The 22,061-nt window shown below is 39.5% G+C and overlaps 1 protein-coding gene across 8 annotated transcripts in view; it reads right to left on the bottom strand.

The window, feature by feature from the left end:
• Positions 1 to 22,061, bottom strand: part of LOC122882886 (helicase ARIP4-like) — a 64,514-nt gene that overhangs the window by 23,289 nt on the left and 19,164 nt on the right. For 4 of the 8 annotated variants that reach the window (XM_044210796.1, XM_044210792.1, XM_044210793.1 and 1 more), the window contains exons 2-6: positions 15,503 to 15,746; positions 9,437 to 9,570; positions 8,823 to 8,996; positions 753 to 973; positions 140 to 343 (exon numbers count right to left, since the gene is read on the bottom strand). In XM_044210796.1, the coding sequence (XP_044066731.1) occupies positions 140 to 343; positions 753 to 973; positions 8,823 to 8,996; positions 9,437 to 9,570; positions 15,503 to 15,746 (977 nt within the window). The remainder of the gene's footprint in view (positions 1 to 139; positions 344 to 752; positions 974 to 8,822; positions 8,997 to 9,436; positions 9,571 to 15,502; positions 15,747 to 22,061) is intronic. The other 4 variants (XM_044210795.1, XM_044210797.1, XM_044210798.1 and 1 more) reach the window with 3 other exon arrangements.

Raw genomic sequence — 22,061 nt, 5'->3', positions numbered from 1 at the left:
TGTTTCCAAACACGTTACAATTTAATCAGTTTTATTCTTATTCACTTGATTCACTTTTCTGGGTCCCACACTAAGCATACTGTGTCTCTGAATTTGAGCACTTGTCGATTCAATAGTTCGCATTTCCTTGTATACTAACATTAAAAGCACAGGTGCTTACAGGTACGATGGTGAGCACAGTGTGAGCCTGGGTTTGTCTGAACAGGACTTCAATGAAGGAGATGACCTGCAGCGTTTTGCCCAGGCCCATGCTGTGAGCGAGAATACAGCCGAATCCGTTGCTGCTGCCAAACCTCTCCACCGACTCCACCAGGTTGTCATACAGGAAGCGGATTCCACCGATCTGAAGAGGAGATGGAAAGAAAAGAGATGGAGAATAAAGTAAAGGGACAAAGAGGAAAGAGAGGGAAAAGGAGGGAGAAGAAGAGAAGGAAGATGGTGACAAAAGTTGGAGCCATAGCGATAAGAAAAGAGAGCACAGAGGCAAACAGAAAGAAGGAAGAAAAAAATACGTAGGCAGAATTTTGCTTAAACCATTCAACAGAAGGGAATTTTCATAGTATGACTTTATGGTACAGTACAAAATGAAAGGCAAATTTGGACACAGCAATGAAAAAACGTTTTGATTGATTTGATGATTTGATAACATTCAGATATTTATTTCCTTATATACAACCCAAAATGGTGCAGAATGGCCAAAGGACATGGACAAAAGGACCTAACGTTTGCTTTGGGTGCAGTTGTAGTAATACCTGGTGAGGTTTGACTGCTCGCGCCAGCTGAGGCAACAGGAAAATGTCCTTCTCTGCATCTGGATGGTTCAAGTTGACCAGTACCCTGCCCTGGGTGTCCGGTTGGTTAAGGGCGTCGTTGGCATGCACACCGCTCAGCTCGCTCTCTTCTTCCTCGTTGGTGGACTCACTGCTGATATGGACGATGGTGTCGTCCTCGCCCGAGCTCAGATCAATCACATCTGTATGGAGGGAGGAGATGAGCAATAGGAGGGTGAAGGAGAAATCTTAAATTAAAGCTTTCCAAACATTACATTGCCGGTATTGTTAACTGTTTTTCTACATGTAAGTTCAGACACCACATTTTAATCTCTGACTGACAACTGTATGCAAAAGGATTTGAACTCTTGGATCTAACACACACTGCATGCCATGTCAGTCTACTGAAGTTGACTATCTTGTCCCCCCTATTCACAACATATTCCAGCCAGATCAGCCTAGACACTAAGACACAGTGCCAGTGTCTTCAAACTTCACTGTAACAATTCTAACCATTACAAGGCCCCTTCCAGATACATAACAGATGATTCAGCTGTGATTCAGCAGTTTTCACATATGCATTTCAGTAAATGCTACTTCACTAACTAAAAAGAAAAAGAGAAATATTTAAAACATATCCAAAAATGAGAGGTCTTATTTTGTAGAGTGTTCAGGAGGGGCATTTTTTTTCACAGACGGACAATTTTGAATGAGAGGCCTTACAGAGTTTTTTTTCTCAGTCTAACAACTGGGCTGCAGCTTTTCCTGTGAAAACAATTAATACTATATTTTTTATTGGCCTTGATACATTCATCACAAGTGATGCAGTGAACGGTGGCTCACAAACACAACTGGTGTGATGTTACATCAAACATGGACGTCACTGTGTGTTTGTGTGTGTAGCGAAAGACTGAAATCTATATCTGATAAAAAGGACTTCAACGTCAGTGGTATCAAGTGGTGAAAGTTACGCAAGCAGGCAGTCTGCAAGGGCATGGCAGGAAGAGGAGAGGTGTGTGTGTGTGTGTGTGTGTGTGTGTGTGTGTATCAGTATGTCAGTGTGTGTGAAAAAGAGAGAGAGAGAGTGCTTATATAACTGCAGTGAATGGCTGGTTATACAAGTAGGATTAGAGTGGAGGGGGAGACTGGTTATGCAACCCCAACTAGAAATGTCACTGTGCCACTGTGTGTGTAAGTGTGTTTCTTATGTGTGTGTATGTCTATATGTGTGTGTTCTGGCTTATAACCAGGATTAGCCAGCTTTATTGCTCTACAGACCTGCTCTGATCTGCCCCACAGATGCTTTCTCCCTTTCACCTCTCTTCCTCTCTCCTCCCTCCATTTATTTTTTTCTCTCTTTTGCTTTTGTCTTTCTCAGCTCCCAAATCTACACATTATCTGTCTTTGTTCATTTGTTCATCCCACTAGTCTCTCTCTCTTCCTGTTTCTTTCCCTCTCTCTCATTTGTGTGTGTGTTTGGGTTGCAGGTCCGTGTGCCTGCAGTTTGCCTCCATCTCCTCTTTCAATGCAGAACGTATGTGTGTTTATCCCTGAGTGTGTGTTAAAGTGTGTGTTTATCCTTGACTGTGACTCTGTGAATGTGTGTCTATGAATGTGGGCGTCTGTGCACTTGGGCAATAAGGGAACAGTACATGATGTACCGTGTGGAGGTTTTAAATATTCTGCTGCACAAGGCAGCTAATCTACGAAAACGCCCTCCACTTTTAAAACTAAATTTGTGCACAGAGACATTCAGTAATTGGGTTTAAATGTTTCCAAAAAGGCTGTAGTGTCTGTTCAAATCTGCAAGTGTTGAACATTTTTAAGTGAACATTAAGTGATCGCCAAGTTTTTGTTTGAAATTAAGTGCAACTTGTTTTATATTGTCTTTAATGAGACAACATGAAGGCTGAAATAAGCGTAGAAGTCACGAAAAAGAACCAGCAGAACTCTGACAGAGCTAGCGGTTCGCGTTTTATTACACTAAACTATTTTGTAGATGTGATGTTGAACATTATTACCAACATTAATTCCTATAAATCATCCTTTTGTCTACGGTTCTTAGAAGATTTCAGATGAATACCAGCTCAGATATTCAATTCAATTAAATTTTATTTATATAGCGCCAATTCATAACAGAAGTTATCTCATTGCACTTTTCCTATAGAGCAGGTCTAGGCCGTACTCTTTATAATATTATTTACGGAGACCCAACAGATCCCACCATGAGCAAGCATTTAGTGACAGTGGCAAGAAAAAACTTTCAACAGGCAGAAACCTTGGACAGAACCAGACTCAGTGGTGGGTGGTTGGGCGCTGCCATTTTAGGTTTTAAGAAAGAGAGAGAGGGAGAGAGAGAGAGGTTTTTTAGGGGGGGGGTACAATGCAAATACCAATTCATGATTAGATGAATTAATCGTCGAAGTTAGTTGAAGAAGGTCGATAGGAGGAAAGCAGTCAAAATATATATCAGGATTTACAGTTGTTTCTAAGGTTCCTGTGTTTGAAGATAAATCAGTACCAGTTGAGGGCAAGGCATGATTAATTTTTTCTCTAATAGTTCAAATGTTATTAAAGAAACTCATGAAGTCGTTACTACTGAGGGCTATAGGAATACATGGTTCAATAGAGCTATGACTCTGTCAGCCTGGCTACAGTGCTGAAAAGAAACCGGTGGTTGTTTTTATTTTCCTCTATTAATGATGAGTAGTAAGTTGCTCTGGCATTACGCAGGGCCTTCCTGTATGTTTTAAGACTGTCTTGCCAGACTAAACGAGATTCTTCCAGGTTGTTGGAACACCATTTGCTTTAATTTGTGGGTTTTGGGGTTATACCATGGAGCTAACCTTCTTTGTTTTATTATCTTCGTTTTTAGAGGAGCGATAGAATCAAGTGTCGTTCGTAGTGAGCCTGCAGCACTATCAACTAGATGGTCAATTTGGGAGGGGCTGCGATTTGCATAGGAGACCTCTGTTATATTGAGACATAACATTGAATTAAATGCAAATGGGATCGTTTCCTTGAATTTAGCCATAGCACTATCAGATAGACATCTAGAATAGGAGTTTTTACCTAATGGCGTGTAGTCCAGCATTAGCAGTTCAAAAGTTATTAAATAATGGTTCCGATAATGAAGGATTCTGTGGAAAGACTATTAAATGTCTAGAGTCTCCAAAAGTAGAATGGGAGCCAGAGCCTTCAGTTATCAAGCTCCTCTCCTGTGGAATCAGATCCCAGTTTGGGTTCAGGAGGCAGACACCATCTCCACATTTAAAAGTAGACTTAAGACTTTCCTCCTTGATAAAGCTTATAGTTAGGGCTGGCTTGGGTGAACCATCCCTTAGTTATGCTGCTATAGGCCTAGACTGCCGGGTGACTTCCCATGATGCACCTCTTTCCTCTCTCCTTCTCTCCCTCTCCATCTGTATGCATTTTCATCCCATTACTGCATGTTACTAACTCGACATCTTCTCTCTTCCGTAGTTTTGTGCTTTCTTGTTTCTCTCCTCTTTCCTTCTGTCGCTTTCAGCAGGCATTTTTGCCTCCGGAGCTGCAGAGACTGGATCTGTGGTTGTGGGCCACCTGCAGCCCCCATATTCCTGCTCGACAACTGCTACTACAATTGTTGTTATTGGCTTTGTTACTAATACTTACATTATTTTTCCTATAGCTGTCATTCCTATTATTATTAAATGTATTAATATTAACACTACAATTACTATTCTACTATTAAAAAAAATAAAAATTATAGGTGGTATTTGCATTGTGCCCCCCCCCCCCAAAAAAAAACCCCTCTCTCCCTCTCTCTCTCTCTCTCTCTCTCTCTCTCTCTCAAAACCTAACACGGCAGCGGTGGATGGCTGCCCACCACTGAGTCTGGTTCTGTCCAAGGTTTCTGCCTCTGGAAGTTTTTTCTTGCCACTGTCGCCAAATGCTTGCTCATGGTGGGATTTGTTGGGTCTCTGTAAATAATATTATAAGAAGTATGATCTAGACCTGCTCTATAGGAAAAGTGCAATGAGATAACTTCTGTTATGAATTGGCGCTATATAAATAAAATTGATTTGAACTGAAATGTTCAGTTTCGATGCCGTATACCAGAACAAGGTCGAGGGTGTGGTTAAAACAGTGAGTAGCTTTATGTACACTCACTTATGTTCTAAGGCTATCATCCACATGAATATTGAAATCACCTACAGTAATTACTTTATCTGTTTTAAGGACTAAACTTGATAAAAACTTGAGAATTCAGATAAAAATTCAGAATAAGGACCAGGAGCGCGGTACACTATAACAAATAGAATTGGCTGTCGTGTTTTCCAGGTTGGGTGTGAAAGACTAAGAACAAGGCTTTCGAATGAGTTATAATTTAGTTTAGGTTTAGGGTTGATTAATAGGCTTGAGTCGAAGATGGCTGCAACGCCACCACCTTGGCCAGTGCCTCGAGGAATGTGAGTATTAATATGACTCGGCAGAGTAGATTCATTTAGGCTAACATATTCTTCGTGACCCAGCCAGGTTTCAGTAAGACAAAATAAGTGATATTAAATCGTTCACTAGTACAGCTTGAGATGACAGAGATCTGATGTTTAAGAGTCCACATTTAATTTGCCAATTTTGTTGTGCTATTTCACTGTTTTTGTTGAGGTTTTTATGTATAACTCCTCTTCTGTTAACATTTGGTTTTATTAATTTAAGTGATCGGGAGGCAGACACTAAGTAGTTTTGGGTGGGTAACTGCTCTGGAAGCGCAGAGAAGCATGTAGGACTGCAACTCTGCCTCCTGGTCTCAACTCTGAGTTGTCATGGTTTTGGTCCACTACTAAAATCAGTCAGATTTCTGGATATGAGAGCTGCTCCATCCAAAGTGGGATGAATGCCATCTCTCCTAATCAGACCAGGTCTTCCCCAAAAAGTCAGCCAATTATCTACAAAGCCCACATCGTTTGCTGGACACCACCTCGACAGCCAGCAGCGTAATAAAGACATGCGGCTAAACATGTCATCACTGGTCGGGTTTGGCAGGGGCCCAGAGAAAACTACGGAGTCCGACATTGTCTTTGCATATGTACACACCGATTCAACATTAACTTTAGTGAACTCTGATTGGCATAATCGTGAGTCGTTACCGCAGGCGTGAATAACAATCTTACTGTATTAACGTTTATCCTTAGCCAGTATTTTTAAATAGGATTCAATGTCGCCTGCTTTAGCCCCAGGAATATATTTGACTATGGTCGCTGGTGTTGCGAACTTCACGTTTCTCAAAATAGAGCTGCCAATAATCAGAGTTGGTTTCTCAGTGGGTGTGTCACTGAGTGGGGAGAACTTGTTGGAAAAGTGAACAGGTTGGTGGTGAACCGTGGGCTTCTGCTTAGAGCTATGCTTCTTTCGGACAGTCACCCAGCCTCTCTGGTTTCCTGGCTGCTCGGGAGCTACCTCTGGTCGGTCCGCACCAGCTACTGGGGGCTGGCTAACTACAGCAGCTAATGATTCCCATGGTGCGGAACCACGTTTCCAATTCACTAAGTCTCGCCTCCAATGCTACAAATAAACTACATTTATTACATGTACCATTATCACTAAAAGAGGCACAGGACTAGCTAAACATTTGACACACCGAGCAGGACAGCAAGAGAGAAAGAGAGGATCCATTGCTAGCTGCTAAGCTAAAGAACGGTAACTAGCAAAAATGAATAGTGTGTAAACTGTGATATTAGCGAGAAAGTCATTAAAACAATGAGAGCTATGAGTGCTTGAGTAGAACTAGTGTACGTTTGAATGTATAGCAGTTTGTCACTATAATGAAGAATCAAACAAAATTAACTGTGATGAGATAGAGCAGCAAAAACACGCTACTAGTAAAACACCAACTCTGGTGACCGTAAATGAGGCAATACGGTTACCACAGCACGTAGAATGCCGTAATTGACCAATCAGATCTGCTGTGTTGCGGCTTTTGAGTAAGAACATCGTTCAAATGTGGGTTATTTTTCAAGCCTCCGTTTTTTTCCTGGAAATTCAAGCTAATGTGGCCTTTCAGTGTGCTGACTTTCCAGAAAGAACTTTCCCTGGGCTCAGAAAGGAACTTGAAACTAATTTGAAAGTGTGTAATTTAATAAACACATAACTGTCATGAGACTATTAAGGCTGCTTTACTTATTCTCTGAGAGACTGATGCTTTAGAGATGCGACACAGGTAACTACAATAACTGTGTACATCAAATTGCACCAGTGGATTTGCTTTATGGCCTATGGTTGAACTGGGCAGTTGAAAGGTCTGAATGTAGGGACCTATAATGAATATCAACTAGGATGAAAACCAGCGGTATCCTGACAACCTTTCCCATCATTATGTGCCTCTGCCAACCAGTCAAGAAGCAGTTTACATCTATGTCTATCCAGACTCATAATATATGTAGTGAATACTTGGAAGGAATTGAATAAATGGTATAAACTGTATTTTTTTTTTGCTAAATGGAAGTTATCACTATATTGATGATACATATGTATGATTCCAGTAAATATACATTACTGAACTGATGAATGAAGGATTATCATAGATGCATTGGCTAATCAGGTACACATGTACTTGATTACTATATAAAGATGGATTCTTATAGAGTATAGCTACACAAAATGTGGTGCTTTTGTTTTCTCCTGGCATTTTTAGATGCAAAGCTTCTCTATGAGCTGTAGGTGAAACTCACTCACTCACAGGATCCTGCTGTTTGCAGTCACGTGATTCTGATGACACTTGAAATTCAGAATGAGGCAGGAAGTGAAAGATAGGATGGACAAGTGCTAGTTATTGTTTGTGTTGTACCAGTCAACGTGTGTGAAATCTGGAATCTAGGTGGAATTTGTTTTTGAAGCTTTAAATCATTGCCATACAAGCTGCCAAAGAATGCCAGATTTCTGAAAACTGAAGCTATCCACAACGCTGTATTAAGCATGATGATAAATAATGGGAAACAAGATTTTAATAAATCCTGGGTTGAAAAACAGTGAATCTACTTTAATTTCTTAAATTGGACCTAAAAGTTGGTGTAACTTTTCCCAAAAACTTGACATCTGAAATAAAACTTCAGATACTGTACCAAAGCTTACACTGTGCTGTTTAGGCATATTAAGGAAAAGCATCTGGCTTATTTAAGGCTTTGCCTAGCTATGCAGGCAGCTCAGAATATACAACTGGATGATGGGTAATAAATAAACTTCACAACTCTGTGTCGCTATCTGCTTTCATGACCTCCCCCAGCCATCTGACCTATTAGCCCACACAATCAAAGGTGAAAGGGCAATCGACCTTCAATGTGTGGGGCACAATTCAGGCAACTGAACTCTGTCATTATGGGTCTCTTATTCTGATCTACTGTTTTCTTGTTTTCTTTTCACTTTTTTTGTTGCTATTTTTTTAAATTATTTTTGTAAATACACTAAATGTGAGCTGCAGATTCTGGGATTCTTCTGTCTAAAAAGGGCTGAATAAGAACGGCATCATCCCATCCTGGCAAATTATCATAATGTTTGACCTAATATTCAAATGTATTTTTATATACATGGGATAGGATAGAAACCTTTTCTGCATGTCTACCTTTCAGTCTACTTCTGCTCTCCGAGGTTCTTCACTGAGTTATCTCACCAAATTTTAATAAAGTCGTTTAATCATTTTCATCTTTGAAATATTCTTATAAACAGCACTGAAAAGGAAAGACACGTGCTGACAGTAAAATGCTCAAAAATTCACATGAAACAGCAACACAAAATAAAATACTTTATTCGTTTCAAAGTAAAGACACATATAAATTGTAGAAATAATTCGGAAACAGGCAAACGTCATTCACTCTGATTGCTTTTTTGTACTCTTTTGTACTTTGCTTTTGTCTAATTCCAAATACTTTTTTCAGAAAATTATGAATAAATGCAGAAAGCTTTAGGTAATATTGAAGTAACTCCAAGGAATGTTGGTGATCTTTGTTGCTCCACTGCCATAATTCTTGGAGCCTCTTTGGTTGACTGTATGTGTGTGTGCGTGTGTGTGTGTCTCACCTGTTTTGTCTGTGTGCTCTGTGGTAGCAGAGATGAATACGTTAGTCTTGCTGTCGTCCTTGCTGATGCCAGTGCTGCTGGAGTCCAGGCAGATCACTTCCTGTCTGACCAACTTCACTTCTTGCTGTGATGCCGCTGATGCAGATGATGATGACAAATGCTTTGTCACATCACCTGCAGAGAGAGACAGGAATGATGCAGCAGATCAAGAGAGTAAAAAAGAAAGAGGAAAGAAAGAAAAGACAAAAGAGGACAGAAGATTGGAAATAAATGAGGGACAGGAAGGGAAGAAAATAAAATAAGGGAAGGAAGACAAAAAGAGAGGGTAAGGAGAGGGAATATGGGGTGATGAGTGAAGAGATGGAAATAATAGTCAGTTAGTTCTTATGTTATATGCAGGCTTTACAGCCACGTAACTATTCCACAATGAAACACATTGTCAAACCTAGTTGAACCCCACAGGTTGAATCATTAAGAGGTTGGATAAAACATACTGTTCAGATGCTAGCAAGCTGTTTTAAGGTCGATGTACAGGTTGGAGGATTAATGTTTAATGGACCACTGGGTGCTGTTAGTATTTATGGACACATTTTTTTGGGGGTACATGCTCTCACCGATTCTGTATTCAGGCAGCAGTGGCACGGGGAAATCCTGTTTTCTATGCTTCTCCAGACGTCGCCTCCTCTCCAACTCCTCCTGCTGGACGGCTTTGGTCACTGCCTCCAACTGATGCTCCCTCAGTAACTTCCTACACAGACACAGAGAAAAATAACATTGGTATATTAAGCGTAATGTGTTTTTAGAAACTAACAACTGTCACTGTATTTGTTAAATGCTGGGAGACACATGGTTTTCATTGTACACATTCATATATTGATGAATCAATTATGACAGTCATATCAAACTGTGCTTTCTTTACAGCTGCATTAATCACTATTTATTAAAAATTAACATGGAATGGGATTACTCTGTGTATTGTGAAAGGTGTAACTCATGTAGCTATGAACCCTTAGAGAATTATCATCCCATTCTGGATCTCTGAGGAACTTTGTAGCCTCCTTTAGCTAATTGTTTGTTTAAATTGCACATTTACTGTTTGATTCAGTCTCACACTCAGTCTTGTTTCCAGATGCAGCAGGCAGCTGTTTTCAACGAAAGGGATCTGATTGTACAGTGTACACTATCTTCCCAACAAACAGCAGGCCAAGTTGGCAACTAGCTGGTGAATGTAGCAAAAAAAATTTAGCTGCTTAAGAGCCACATATTTTTCTCAGGGAGTTGGTAGAAACAAATCCAGAGCTTAAAGGAGAATGAATATGAGATTGACTTTACTAGTGGACAGAAACTCGACTCCAAATGAATGCTAATATTGCTAAGTGTGAGTAACTTACATTTTCTAGCGGACAGAAACACGACTCCAAATGAATGCTAATGTTGCAAAGTGTCTACTGGATGTGTTAAAGTGTTCGCTAACACATTAGCCAACACGTCCGTTTGCTTGTTTTTGAGTTCTTCTGCCCTCTAATATGGAATCAGATGAGTCTCGATATTAATGAATGCACACAGGATACACAAATGTATTTAGTGACTAATGACTATCTCCACAAAAATATTTTTTAGTGCACACAAAAATATTTATCATTGTATTATGATGACCCCTCTGCTCCACTAGGTGTCCCTGTGTCTTTTGTTTTGCTGGCTCTCCTTTGTTTTGCAGGATCCTGGTCAGGGCAGAGGGTCATCATCAACTTTGAGCCACACCTGGGCCCATTGTGGTTTTATATATAAAGCTCACCTCCCCGAGAAAGAGTTCCTCTTTTCCATCGTGGGCGCAGCTGTTGCTCTGTTTTGTTTGTTACAGACATTTTCACGCACCCAAGCATGCTTACATTACTGATTGCTGAATTCCACATTGTTTCCATTCTTTATTATTAGTTTATAAATACATATGCTTGTTCACAGTTGTAAACTTGTCTGGTCTCCCATCTTTGTCACAGTCTAGGAGCCGGGCTGTGACAGTATATAAATGAAATAAAAAACAGACCAAAAAAGAAGGTTCACAAATATATTTCTAATGCACACACAAATATTTCTTGTTTTATATAAAGGTCCAGTATGTAACATTTAGAAGGAGCTATTGGCAGAAATGGAATATAATATTTATAAGTATGTTTTAATTAGTGTATAATCACCTGAAAATAAGAATCGTTGTGTTTTCATTACCATAGAATACGCCATTTTTATCTACATAGGAAGCGGGTTCCCTTCCACGGAGGTCGCCATGTTGCATCGCCATGTTTCTACAGTAGCCCAGAACGGACAAACCAAACACTGGTTCTAGATTGGGCCGTTCACGTTTTTCACGAGTTTCTCTTGTCATCAGTGTTCAAAATACACTGTGGCTTCCGGAGAGCCCTATTTTTCGGAGTGGTTTACCATTGCTTTTTTAAAAAAAATCACTCTCCACCGAGAAACAATAAAAATGCCAACGCAGACACGCAATAGTTTGAGTTACTTTGTTAAACAGACCAGACCTAGGTTGCATCCCATGACAATTATGACCATGCCCAGTGCGTAACTTGCATTGAGTGCGCCGCCATGGTGCATGGATGGCCACAGCAGGAATAGACAGAATTGTGTTTATTAGAAACAAATGATCTGAAATAGTTATGTGCTTATAAACATGCATGTTAACAAGTGCTTTACTATTAGCCTATTATTTATTTCAGAAACCTAAATATACAGGAAAATGTAAATGTATACAGAAAAAAAACAGAGGCACCAAAAATTACGATATTTTAGAGCTGCCCCTAAATTTCTCAAATGAGGATTTCTGGGGAGCTCATGTCTCTTTCAGGGGAGCCAAGCTCCCTGTAGCTCCTCCGTATTTCGAACCCTGCTTGTTGTGCATGATTAAATATCTTTGAGTTATCAATGTCAACAACCTAGGATCATAGCTAGCTAACTAGCTAACTTAACCTGTTCTCTCCTTGCAGATGTTGTCATTATTATTTCTTTTTTTATTATTATGAGTTACATTCTGTCACTGCTTTCAACTGACTCCCTCAATAAGTTTCTACAGACACAGCAAATTGCCAATGTTTTGACAGCTGCATGATTTCATTATTTGAGAGAGAATGATATTAGTGAAGTTATCCCTTTCTGGGTGACTGTATATAAAGATGGACGACATGACAGCTCCACGAAAGTTAAGCCAAAACATCCTGATCGCCCCCTGTTAACCTCCATGTTAGTGGATGGGATATGGGCCAAACAAAAAAATTACTGCTTGCCAAGCACTGAGTCATTTTTTTTTGTTTAAAACATGGCTTAAAGAAACTTTGGTTGGTTTGATTTTATTTTGTTCGTAATAATAATAATATTTCATTGTGTTTAATGTATAGTATATGTATATGATCAACGCAGAGTCCTGGCAGGACTCAGAGAGGACACCAATAAATGCTAAGTGGCAATGGGCCAATTTATGACCCTCAGTAATCCACCCTCAGGATGATACCTGATCTTCATTAATAACCCACACAGGGAACAAGGAACAAAAGAATGTGACGTTTTATTTCTTAATGCTGCTTTTGATGCAGGAACTTAACTAACCAGAACTAGTTACACATATCCACTAATCCAGAAAGAAGAGTAAATTGGAATGTCAGACCTCACATCCATGTGTGCCTGTCACCCCTCCTCTTTTTATCCCTCTCAGGGAGAAGAGGAAGATTCTGTTACTATTACTATTTAATTTGCTGTTATATATATATATATATATATATATATATATATATAGGGACATAAGTATGTGTATTGTCATAATAACAGATATACATGACTGCCATTTAAATTATTGCCATTTTAATTTTATTTATAAAAGTTGTTTGGTATCATTCAGCAGCAGAAAGTGTCATGCATTTAAACATAGCAGATGTTTCTCCTGGTAAACCGACATCCAGCATTCTAACATGACATAAGTTAGAAAAGTCAGAACTGTGACAAACTCTGGCAAATGCTGCCATTGCATTTCTAGCACCCCCAGCCACGTGTTGTGTGGAGACCCTGCTGCCTGCTGAGCACACCGAGTCACCACGTGGGACCGCACCCAAGGAGGCCTGAGATCTCCAGTGAGAATCGACACCAGGTGAAATGGTACTTTTCCTGTGATCTTTGGGGTTAATGCTACAAATTACTAAAGTAATTTAGTGTTAAGTCAGGAGTAGGATCTTCCTTCAATATTATCATGATATGGATTTAAAATATTTCACAGTTGCTTCCCAAAACCTCTCAGCTGCTGAACAGTGCATTTTATTCACTGCTTTATCTGGTATACACTAGTCCTCACTCAATTATTAATTATTTATTGCTGTATTCATAACATATATTCATGGTTGCATTTATCCATTCATTTGTTGTGTGTATGTGTTGTTAGTAGTGTGAGTAATACATGTTTCATGTATAAAGTCGTTGTCTTTGTTTTCTGTAACTTATCTGTCACTATACATATCCTATCTTTATTTTACCTCTTGTTACCTGAGTTCAGGTTAATTTCCTCACAAAGCTAATTTGTGCGTTATCTCTTGACTTATCACCAAAAGAAACAGCTTAGTGTACAACTGAGCTAAACTTTAACTACATGTTATGGTGGAGAATTCTTGAAACTCTTTCACTACATATTTACTACATATATTGTCAATGCTGTGTTAAATTTTGCTTCTTATTGCTACTGCATTAAACTGCATGTCACTGGCAACCCCAGATGCCCTTGGACTACAGATGAAATTTAGCTTAGCTTAGCTTCTGGACAAATCTATGTACTGTGTGCTGTCAAATAAATTATGCTAAATAAAATTACTGTTCATCTGGTAAAAAATGCCTTGCAGATCATGAGCAAAGCTCTTCAGATGATTCATTACTTCAATATTAACCTGTGCTGTAACAAAAGAGTTTCCCCTCAGGGATCAATAAAGTATTTCTGATTCTGATTCTTTAATGTCATGGCAACAATCCTTTTCTAGTAGTATAGGAATCAGTTTCTTTAACATAGTAGATTGAAATCTTCATAAAGCTTTAATAAGAAATTATGGTGGGTTAATTGGTGCATCGTAGAAAAGGTTTCAGTCGAAGTCATCTGGACACTGTTTTCAGAATCAAGACGTTTCGGCTCCCATCCGGAAGTCATTCTCAATTGTGAAAAAATGGGACAGGAACTAGAAATGTAAGCTACTCTGTGTTACATAAGCCCTGCCCTCAGGAAGGAATCTACCTGAGTATCTGTTAATAGCTAGTTTCACCTGAAACTGACCTAATTGTTTCCAAGATGGCCCAGTGATCAGTAATCAGGCCTATTGTTTTCTGGCTGCACCTACCTCATCACTGTTAAGTACCTGATTAGCATGTGATTGGCGTGACCAAGGTGTTTAATACACTGTGATAGACTTTGGGCAGATTGAATCTCAGATCATTACTTCTGTTCAAAGAGGGGTTCTCTTTTTTCAAAAAAATGGCTTCCTCGACACCCCGTTCAAACCAACTCTTCTCTCTACTTGGAATGTTCACCTTGCTGTTTTCAAATGTGTGGTTTGTAGCTTTTAGATGCAAATGCACGGCGCTCTGTAATCCTGAGTTAGCGTGTCGTCTGTGCTGATAAAGTCCTTTGTGAAGTGGCTGTTTGGTCTCACCTATGTACCGTTCTTTGCACTTTTCCTCACTGCACTGAATGGAGTAGACTACATTGCTCTGTTTTTGTGTGGGCAACTTGTCCTTAGGGTGAACGAGTTTCTGTCTTAAAGTGTTGCCTGGTTTAAAGAAAACAGGAACATCGTGCTGTCTAAAGATCCTTTGTAGTTTTTCAGACAGTCCAGATACATAAGGTATGGAGACACCGTTCCTTCTTGGTTCTGTTACACTTTTGTCCTGTTTTTTGGCTCTTTTAACTTTGTTGATAGCTCAAGTAGGATAACCACAGGCTGAGAGTGCATTCTGGACATGCCTTTCCTCTTTCTTCTTACCATCTGAGCCGGTGGGCACTTCTTGGGCTCTATGTTGTAATGTCCGGATTACACCCAGCTTGTGCTGTAATGGATGGTGAGTCAAAGAGCAAGTGTTGATCCATATGTGTTGGTTTCCTGTACACTTCTATCTGGAGCTTTCCGTCCTCTCCTCTGAGTGTAGAACAATCAAGAAAGGCCAAGCGGTTCTCTTTGACATCCTCTCACGTGAACTTGATGTTGGGGTCCACAGTATTGATACGCTTCCAAGTCTTGTTTCTTGATTTTCACAAAGGTGTCATCCACGTAGCGGTACCAATGACTTGGTGGTGTGCCTGGGAACGAGGATAATGGCTTCTTCTCAAACTGTTCCATGTACAGGTTGGCCACGATGGGAGAGACCGGAGAGCCCATAGCACAGCCGTGAATCTGTCTGTTCCCGTCCCATTTTTTTTACAATTGAGAATGACTTCCGGATGGGAGCCGAAACGTCATGATTCTGAAAACAGTGTCCAGATGACTACGACTGAAACCTTTTCTACGATAGAACACTCCTGGACGAATGAGGGACTACACCGTCTTAAATGGTGCAGTTTATTTTAAAGATCCCTGCAGAATAAACAAGTGGGCATCCATTTGAACTCTTCGACTAAGACAATCTTTCAAGTTGAAGTCAGGATTCAGTACCTGATGTTGCGTCTCATACGTGCCGGTTTGGAGCTCCTCTTCTTGTTTCCTGTCAGGGCGGAGGGAGGGGAGGGGCATTGGCTGGCTGGCCTGGAGTGGGGTCTGGACGTGGGCTGGGAGGGAGGAGGGTGGGCCGGCGTCTCCCCTGAAGGTGAGGTAGATGGGGGAGGGGTGCACTGCCACGCAGCAGGGTCACCTCCCTGAGCCTCATTCTCTGAGCTGAAGGGGGCACTGTGGGACTGGTCTGTGTGGGGAAGAGAAAAAGTAATGGTTATTTAAAGTGTAATAAAAAAGGAAATATTGTGAATTGGGTCAGATACATACACAGGACATGATGCATGTTATGAGTTTGGATTCTTATCGCCCATGATTCATGAATCAGTTTACTCCAAAAATTAATTCTTGTACGATTAAACTTTATGGTTTTTCTTAGCTAAATATGCTATGCAAACAGAAATGAAAAGATGTAACTCTCTTATGGGAGTGCACATTGCAGTCAGGTGGAGCAACTATGTTGCTATGTAGAACAAAAAGTCCAATCTTCAATTAAAACTAACTGACCGTGTGTGGAAGTATGCTTTTTAAAATCTGTCTGCCAAATGAAGCAGAGAAAAGTGTGTGGAAGTATACTTTTTAAAATTTTATTTGAGGAAACATTTGAAACATATTACTAGCAGTCTTCTACAAAGAATAATGCTGTCCTGAGACAAATGGTCAAATTTATCACATATCAACATAGAAAAATAAAAGAATCGATTCTGAACTGAATTCCCCAAAAATTCCACCTGGAGTAGTTTAACTATCCTATAGGCTGGGTGCCTGACTTTGATTCTAAATTGAGTATCCTGCTGTTTTGTATTATCAACTAATGTCTATGAAATACTGTACATACATGAAGGGTTTTCATTAAAAATCCACTATTCTGTGATTCATTTCACACTACTTCCCCTTCCACAAGTGGTACCACAGGTGTCGTTTTACAAATGAGTAGCATGTCTGCTAATGGAGGACAAGGTCAGAGTTGATTTTCAAAAATTATGTGTCTTTAAAGTCACAAAAGCTGAATGGCTTGTATAACAGAGTGTTTTATAATAGAAATGGCATGAAACAGCTTTTTACTGTTACAGCTTCACAACTCAAAAACATTAAAATCATCAAAAACATTCCCAACTGCCACATCCAGGACACCCCTCTCTTTAACGCTTGGTGAGTATCTGGTTGTCATTAGATTAACATAGTATTATAATCATTTAGATAAGATAAACGATTTAATAAAGGAATTGTAAAAATATATTTTTATAAAATGGTTAATGTCTTCTATTCACAAGTCGGCATTTGTGATTTTGACTTGTTATTTCGAGCTGATGACATTTATCTAACCATGCCTGTTTACTGGGTTTGAAATGGAAACTTCCATCAAACTGGTTTGACTCATTTGAGTTGATGTCAGCCAGAGCCTGAGGATTTAGGTTTTCAAATGTATTCAAATTAATATTTAACTAAACTACATTTGCAAAACAGCATGAAGAAGATTCCTCTCATCCTGATCCAAAGCATACTGGAGAATGGGAGCCAAAGCCTTCAGTTATCAAGCTCCTCTCCTGTGGAATCAGATACGAATTTGGGTTTATTAATATTAATATTACCACTACCATTAAATTATTGCTATTTTAAAATTCTAGGTGGAATTTGCATTGTGCTTCTCTCTAAACCCCCCTCTCTCAAAACCTAACATGGCAGCGGCAGATGGCCACCCACCATTGAGTCTGGTTCTGCCCAAGGTGCAGGAGCAAGGGGCTCCTGCAAGGTGCAGGAGCAGGTCTAGACCGTAGGCAGAAGCCTACGGTCTAGACTTGCTCTATAGGAAAAGAGGAAAAGAGATAACTTCTGTTATGAATTGGTGCTACATAAATAAATTGAATACTACAATACAAAATCATAAAAACTGCACCGTATGGTACCTTTATCTCTGTTCTGTTTGTCTTATTTCTATTCAATCTTTTTCTAAACTTGTCTTCATTTCTAGTTCTCTCTCTGTTTCTTCTACCCTCAATCTGCCTGTATTTCACTTTCACCGTTCTTCTTCTTCTGCTCTCCTCCCCCTCCTCTCTCTAAGTTGTTCTGGCTGAGACACACTGAACCAGATCTGAGGCTTACATAAGAGCTGGATCATAAATATGGACAGCTTATGAAACACAAGACAGGACACACACACACACACACACACACACAAACTCACACATAAGCGCACCCACACACAAATGTGTAGGCCAGTCCAGCCAAGAATCTGCTTGGGATGACTGGACAAACAAGGACACACTGCCAACACACACATTATTTTCAGGTTCAACACACACACACACACACACACACACACACACACACACACACACACACACACACACACACACACACACACAAAGAAATGCATACAAGACATGTTCACTGCATGACACCTGGCAAACCCGAGTTTCACATGCTGTGCTCACACACACGCACACACACACATCCTTAACATAATGAACCATGGAGGCTGGTGATGAGCTCACCGTGAGTTGAAAAACAACTTACATAAAAAAAACCTTCAGTCCATTTATGTTAGAAACTTCTTGATGTGGCTACTAATGACAACAGCCAGTCTCAGTAGTTAACGTGTGTGTGTGTGTGGTATGCTTATGTGTGTCAGAGTAGTATTTCAGAACAGTTCATCTGAAATCATTGTGATATCAAAATTAGTTACTGCCCAAGAAGAGAAAAGAGTAAACAAATTAAAATCAATTAAATCACAGACATACTAGACAACATTCAAAACCCTCATACCTCCTCAAATGTTTGTATGTTAATAATAAATAAACGGTTAGAAATGTTGAATCTGCATTGGGATCAGCACAATGCAAATTCCACATAGAGATTTAAAATAATAGTATGGTAATGGTAGTGGTAATATTATTAACATCAATAAAAAAAATAGTAATAATAAAAATAGAAATAATAATAATATTAATAATAATTGTAGCAGCAGGTGTTGAGCAGGAACATGGGGGCCGTAGGTGGCTTGCAATCATAAATTCAAACTCTACAGCTCCGGAGGCAGAAATACCTGCTGAAAGTGACATAAAGAGAGAAGAGAGACGAGAAAGCGCAAAACTATGGGAGAGAGAAGATGTCGAGTTAATAAGATGCATTAATGGGATAAGAATGTGTATAGATGGAGAGGGAGAGGAGGAGAGAGCAGCTCAGTGCATCATGGTAAGTCTCCCAGCAATCTAGGCCTATAGCAGCATAACTAAGGGATGGTTCAGGGCTCACCTGAGCCAACCCTAACTATAAGCTTTATCAAAGAGGAAAGTCTTAAGATTACTCTTAAATGTGGAGATGGTGTCTCCCTCCTGAACCTAAACTGGGACCTGATTCCACAGGAGAGGAGCTTGATAGCTGAAGGCTCTGGCTCCCACTCTACTTTTGGAGAACTACTACTTTTAGAAATCACAAGTAACCCTGCATTCTGGGAGCGCAGTGATCTAGTGGGGTAATAGGGTACTATGAGCTCTTTAAGATTTGATGGTGCCCAACCATTAAAAGCTTTGTAGGTGTAGAGAAGGATTTTAAATTATATTCTGGATTTTACAGGGAACCAGTGCAGAGAAGCTAATATGGGAGAAATATGAGTCTTAAGGGACTTATTCAGGCAGTCTGACAATAAGGAATTGCAATAATCCAGCCTAGAAGAAACAAATGAATGGACTAATTTTTCTGTATCATTTTGAGACAAGATGTGCCTGATTTTTGCAAAGATATGTAGGAGAAAGAAAGGCAGTTATTGAAGTTTGTTTTATGTGGGAGTTACCGATCAAAGATAACTCAGAAATGTATGCTTTTCTTTAGACTCCTTCCTGTGGGCAGGGTTTAAGTAACACAGATTAGCTTAAATTTCTTAGAGTTCTCAGACCATTTTTCACAATTGAGAATGACTTCTGGATGGGAGCCGAAACGTCTGGATTCTGAAAACAGTGTCCAGATGACTACGAATGAAACCTTTTCTACGATGGAACATTCCTGGAAGAATGAGGGACTACACCGTTTTATGTGGGAGTTACCGATCAAAGATAACTCTGAGGTTCCTTACGATGGTGCTGGAGGCCAGGACAATGCCATCTAGAGTAACTATAGTATAGTTTAACATCAGAAAATTTAAGGTCATTCATCCAGGTTTTTATGTCCTTAAAGGGACAGTTCACCACAAATCAAAAATCCATATTTTTCCTCTTACCTGTAGTGCCATTTATCCATCTAGATTGCTATGGTGTGAGTTTTGGAGATATCAGCTGTAGAGATGTCTGCCTTCTCTCGAATACAATGGAACTAAATGGCACTCAGCTAGCTGTGCTCAAAGTGCCAAAAAAATAAATTTGAAAAAATCAACAGCAATGTCTTTTTCCAGAAATCATGACATGGCTAAATTTAGCTACAGCACTATCAGACATCTAGTGTAGGATTTTTTCCTAATGGCATGTAGTCCATGTAGGAATTCAAAACATATTAAATAGTGGTCCGATAAAAAAGGATTCTGTGGCAAGACTATTACATTTTCAGTTTCAATGCCATATGCCAGAAAAAGGTTCAGGGTGTGGTTAAAACAGTGAGTGGGTTTATGAACACTGACAGAAGCCAATTGAATCTAATAATGAGATAAACGCAGTACTACAGCCATCATAATCAAAGTCCACATGAATATTAAAATGACCTACAATAATTACTTTATCTATTTTAAGGACTAAACTTGATAATTCAGATAAAAATTCAGAATATGGACCAGGAGCGCGGTACACTATAACAAATAGAATTGGCTGTCGCGTTTTCCAGGTTGGGTGTGAAAGACTATGAACAAGGCTTTAAAATGAGTTATAATTTAGTTTAGGTTTAGGGTTGATTAATAAGCTTGAGCCGCTGCAATTCCACCTCCTCGGCCAGTGCCTTGAGGAATGTGATTATTAATATGACTGGGGGGAGTGGATTCATTTAGGCTAACATATTTTTTATGACCCAGCCAGGTTTCAGTAAGACAAAATAAGTCAATATGATAATCTGATATTAAATTGTTTACTAGTAGAGCTTTAGATGACAGAGATCTGATGTTTAAGAGTCAGAGAGTTTAAGTGGACGGGGGGCGGACACCATCTCTATGGGGTTTTGGATCTATCAGTCTAATTGTCCTTTTTTGTAAAAATTAATTTATGTACGTCAGGTGTAGGTAGGTTTTCTATGGGTCTGTTTCAGACTGAATCCAAAGTATTGGACCTATGAAGACCACCACTTTGGTCATAACTGTAATAGCTGGAAAACCACTGGATGGATTGCCATCAAATTTTACAGACATTCATAGTCCTCAGACATGAAGCCTACTGACTTTTGATTAACATACAATTTGATACAGATATCCATGGTGCCTAGAGAGTGAATTGTAAGCTCTCTGATAGGTGATCCCTTGACTTTTAATGTAGCACAGTCATCAGGTAAAAATTTCAATTTATCCATTACTTTGATTTATCACCAAATACCACCAAAACTAATGAGTGTTTTTGGATTATTGTGATTTCTGTTTGCTCCGTTGGACTTTGCCTGTTTTGGACTGCTTACCTGTTGTGAGTACCTGCTGCCTGCCGGAATCTGTGTAAGTGTTTTATCCGTTCATTAAATTATTTATATTGTAACTCCTCTACCTGATCGTATGCATTTGGGTCCTACCCCTGCCTGCTTGGTTCCCCGGCTTGACATTAACTTCAACACAGCTGTACTTTATGTTTAATGCCAATTAGCAAATGTTTGCATGCTAACATGCTACCCAAAACTAAAATGATAATTGGTAAATGTTATACCTGCTAAATATTAGCATGTTAGCATACTAACATTAGTATTTACATCAAAGTACCGCTGTGCCTGTACAGCCTCAGAGAGCCGCTAGCATTGCTGTAGACTTTTTGCCTGGTTTTGTCATTCAAGTATTATGATCATTCAGAAGAAAATAGCACAATGTTTAAAACTCCAAATCAAAAAAATCCTGACAATGCACCAAAATAACTTGTTCCCACCAGGTTTAAAACTCCTGTGTAGTGATTTTTATGTCACTGTCATGAGTCATTGTAGAAAAATTAGACAAGTGTTGCTTTCTGCCCTTTGAGCTCTGTGTCTCCTGGTTGAATTCATTCCTGCAAATAAGCACTTCAATTATATCTCTACTATATTTCTGCAGACTACCAGTACCAGGTAGGCCAAAATTTGTCTATGGCTAATCATGTTGTTACTGTTTTTAAAAGGTTTAGATGTGAAATGAGCTTAAAATGATCAGTACAAAATTTCCTGTGCACCACTTTTTTTTTCTTTTTTTCCCCCCCAGGAATGAGCTTCCTGACATTGTTTGTTTCCCCTACCCCTAAACTTGACCTAACCCTACCCTTAACCCACCACTGACCCAAAAATCAGCCTTTTCCAAAATGGGCACATAGCTTTTGTCCCCAATTGGACAAGCCGTCACCAATTAACTGGTTTTGAGTCTGAAATG

This window comes from Siniperca chuatsi, linkage group LG10 (genome assembly GCF_020085105.1).
Source record: "Siniperca chuatsi isolate FFG_IHB_CAS linkage group LG10, ASM2008510v1, whole genome shotgun sequence".
NCBI classification, from domain to species: Eukaryota; Metazoa; Chordata; class Actinopteri; order Centrarchiformes; family Sinipercidae; genus Siniperca; species Siniperca chuatsi.
This window is presented reverse-complemented; position numbering and strand designations above follow the sequence as displayed.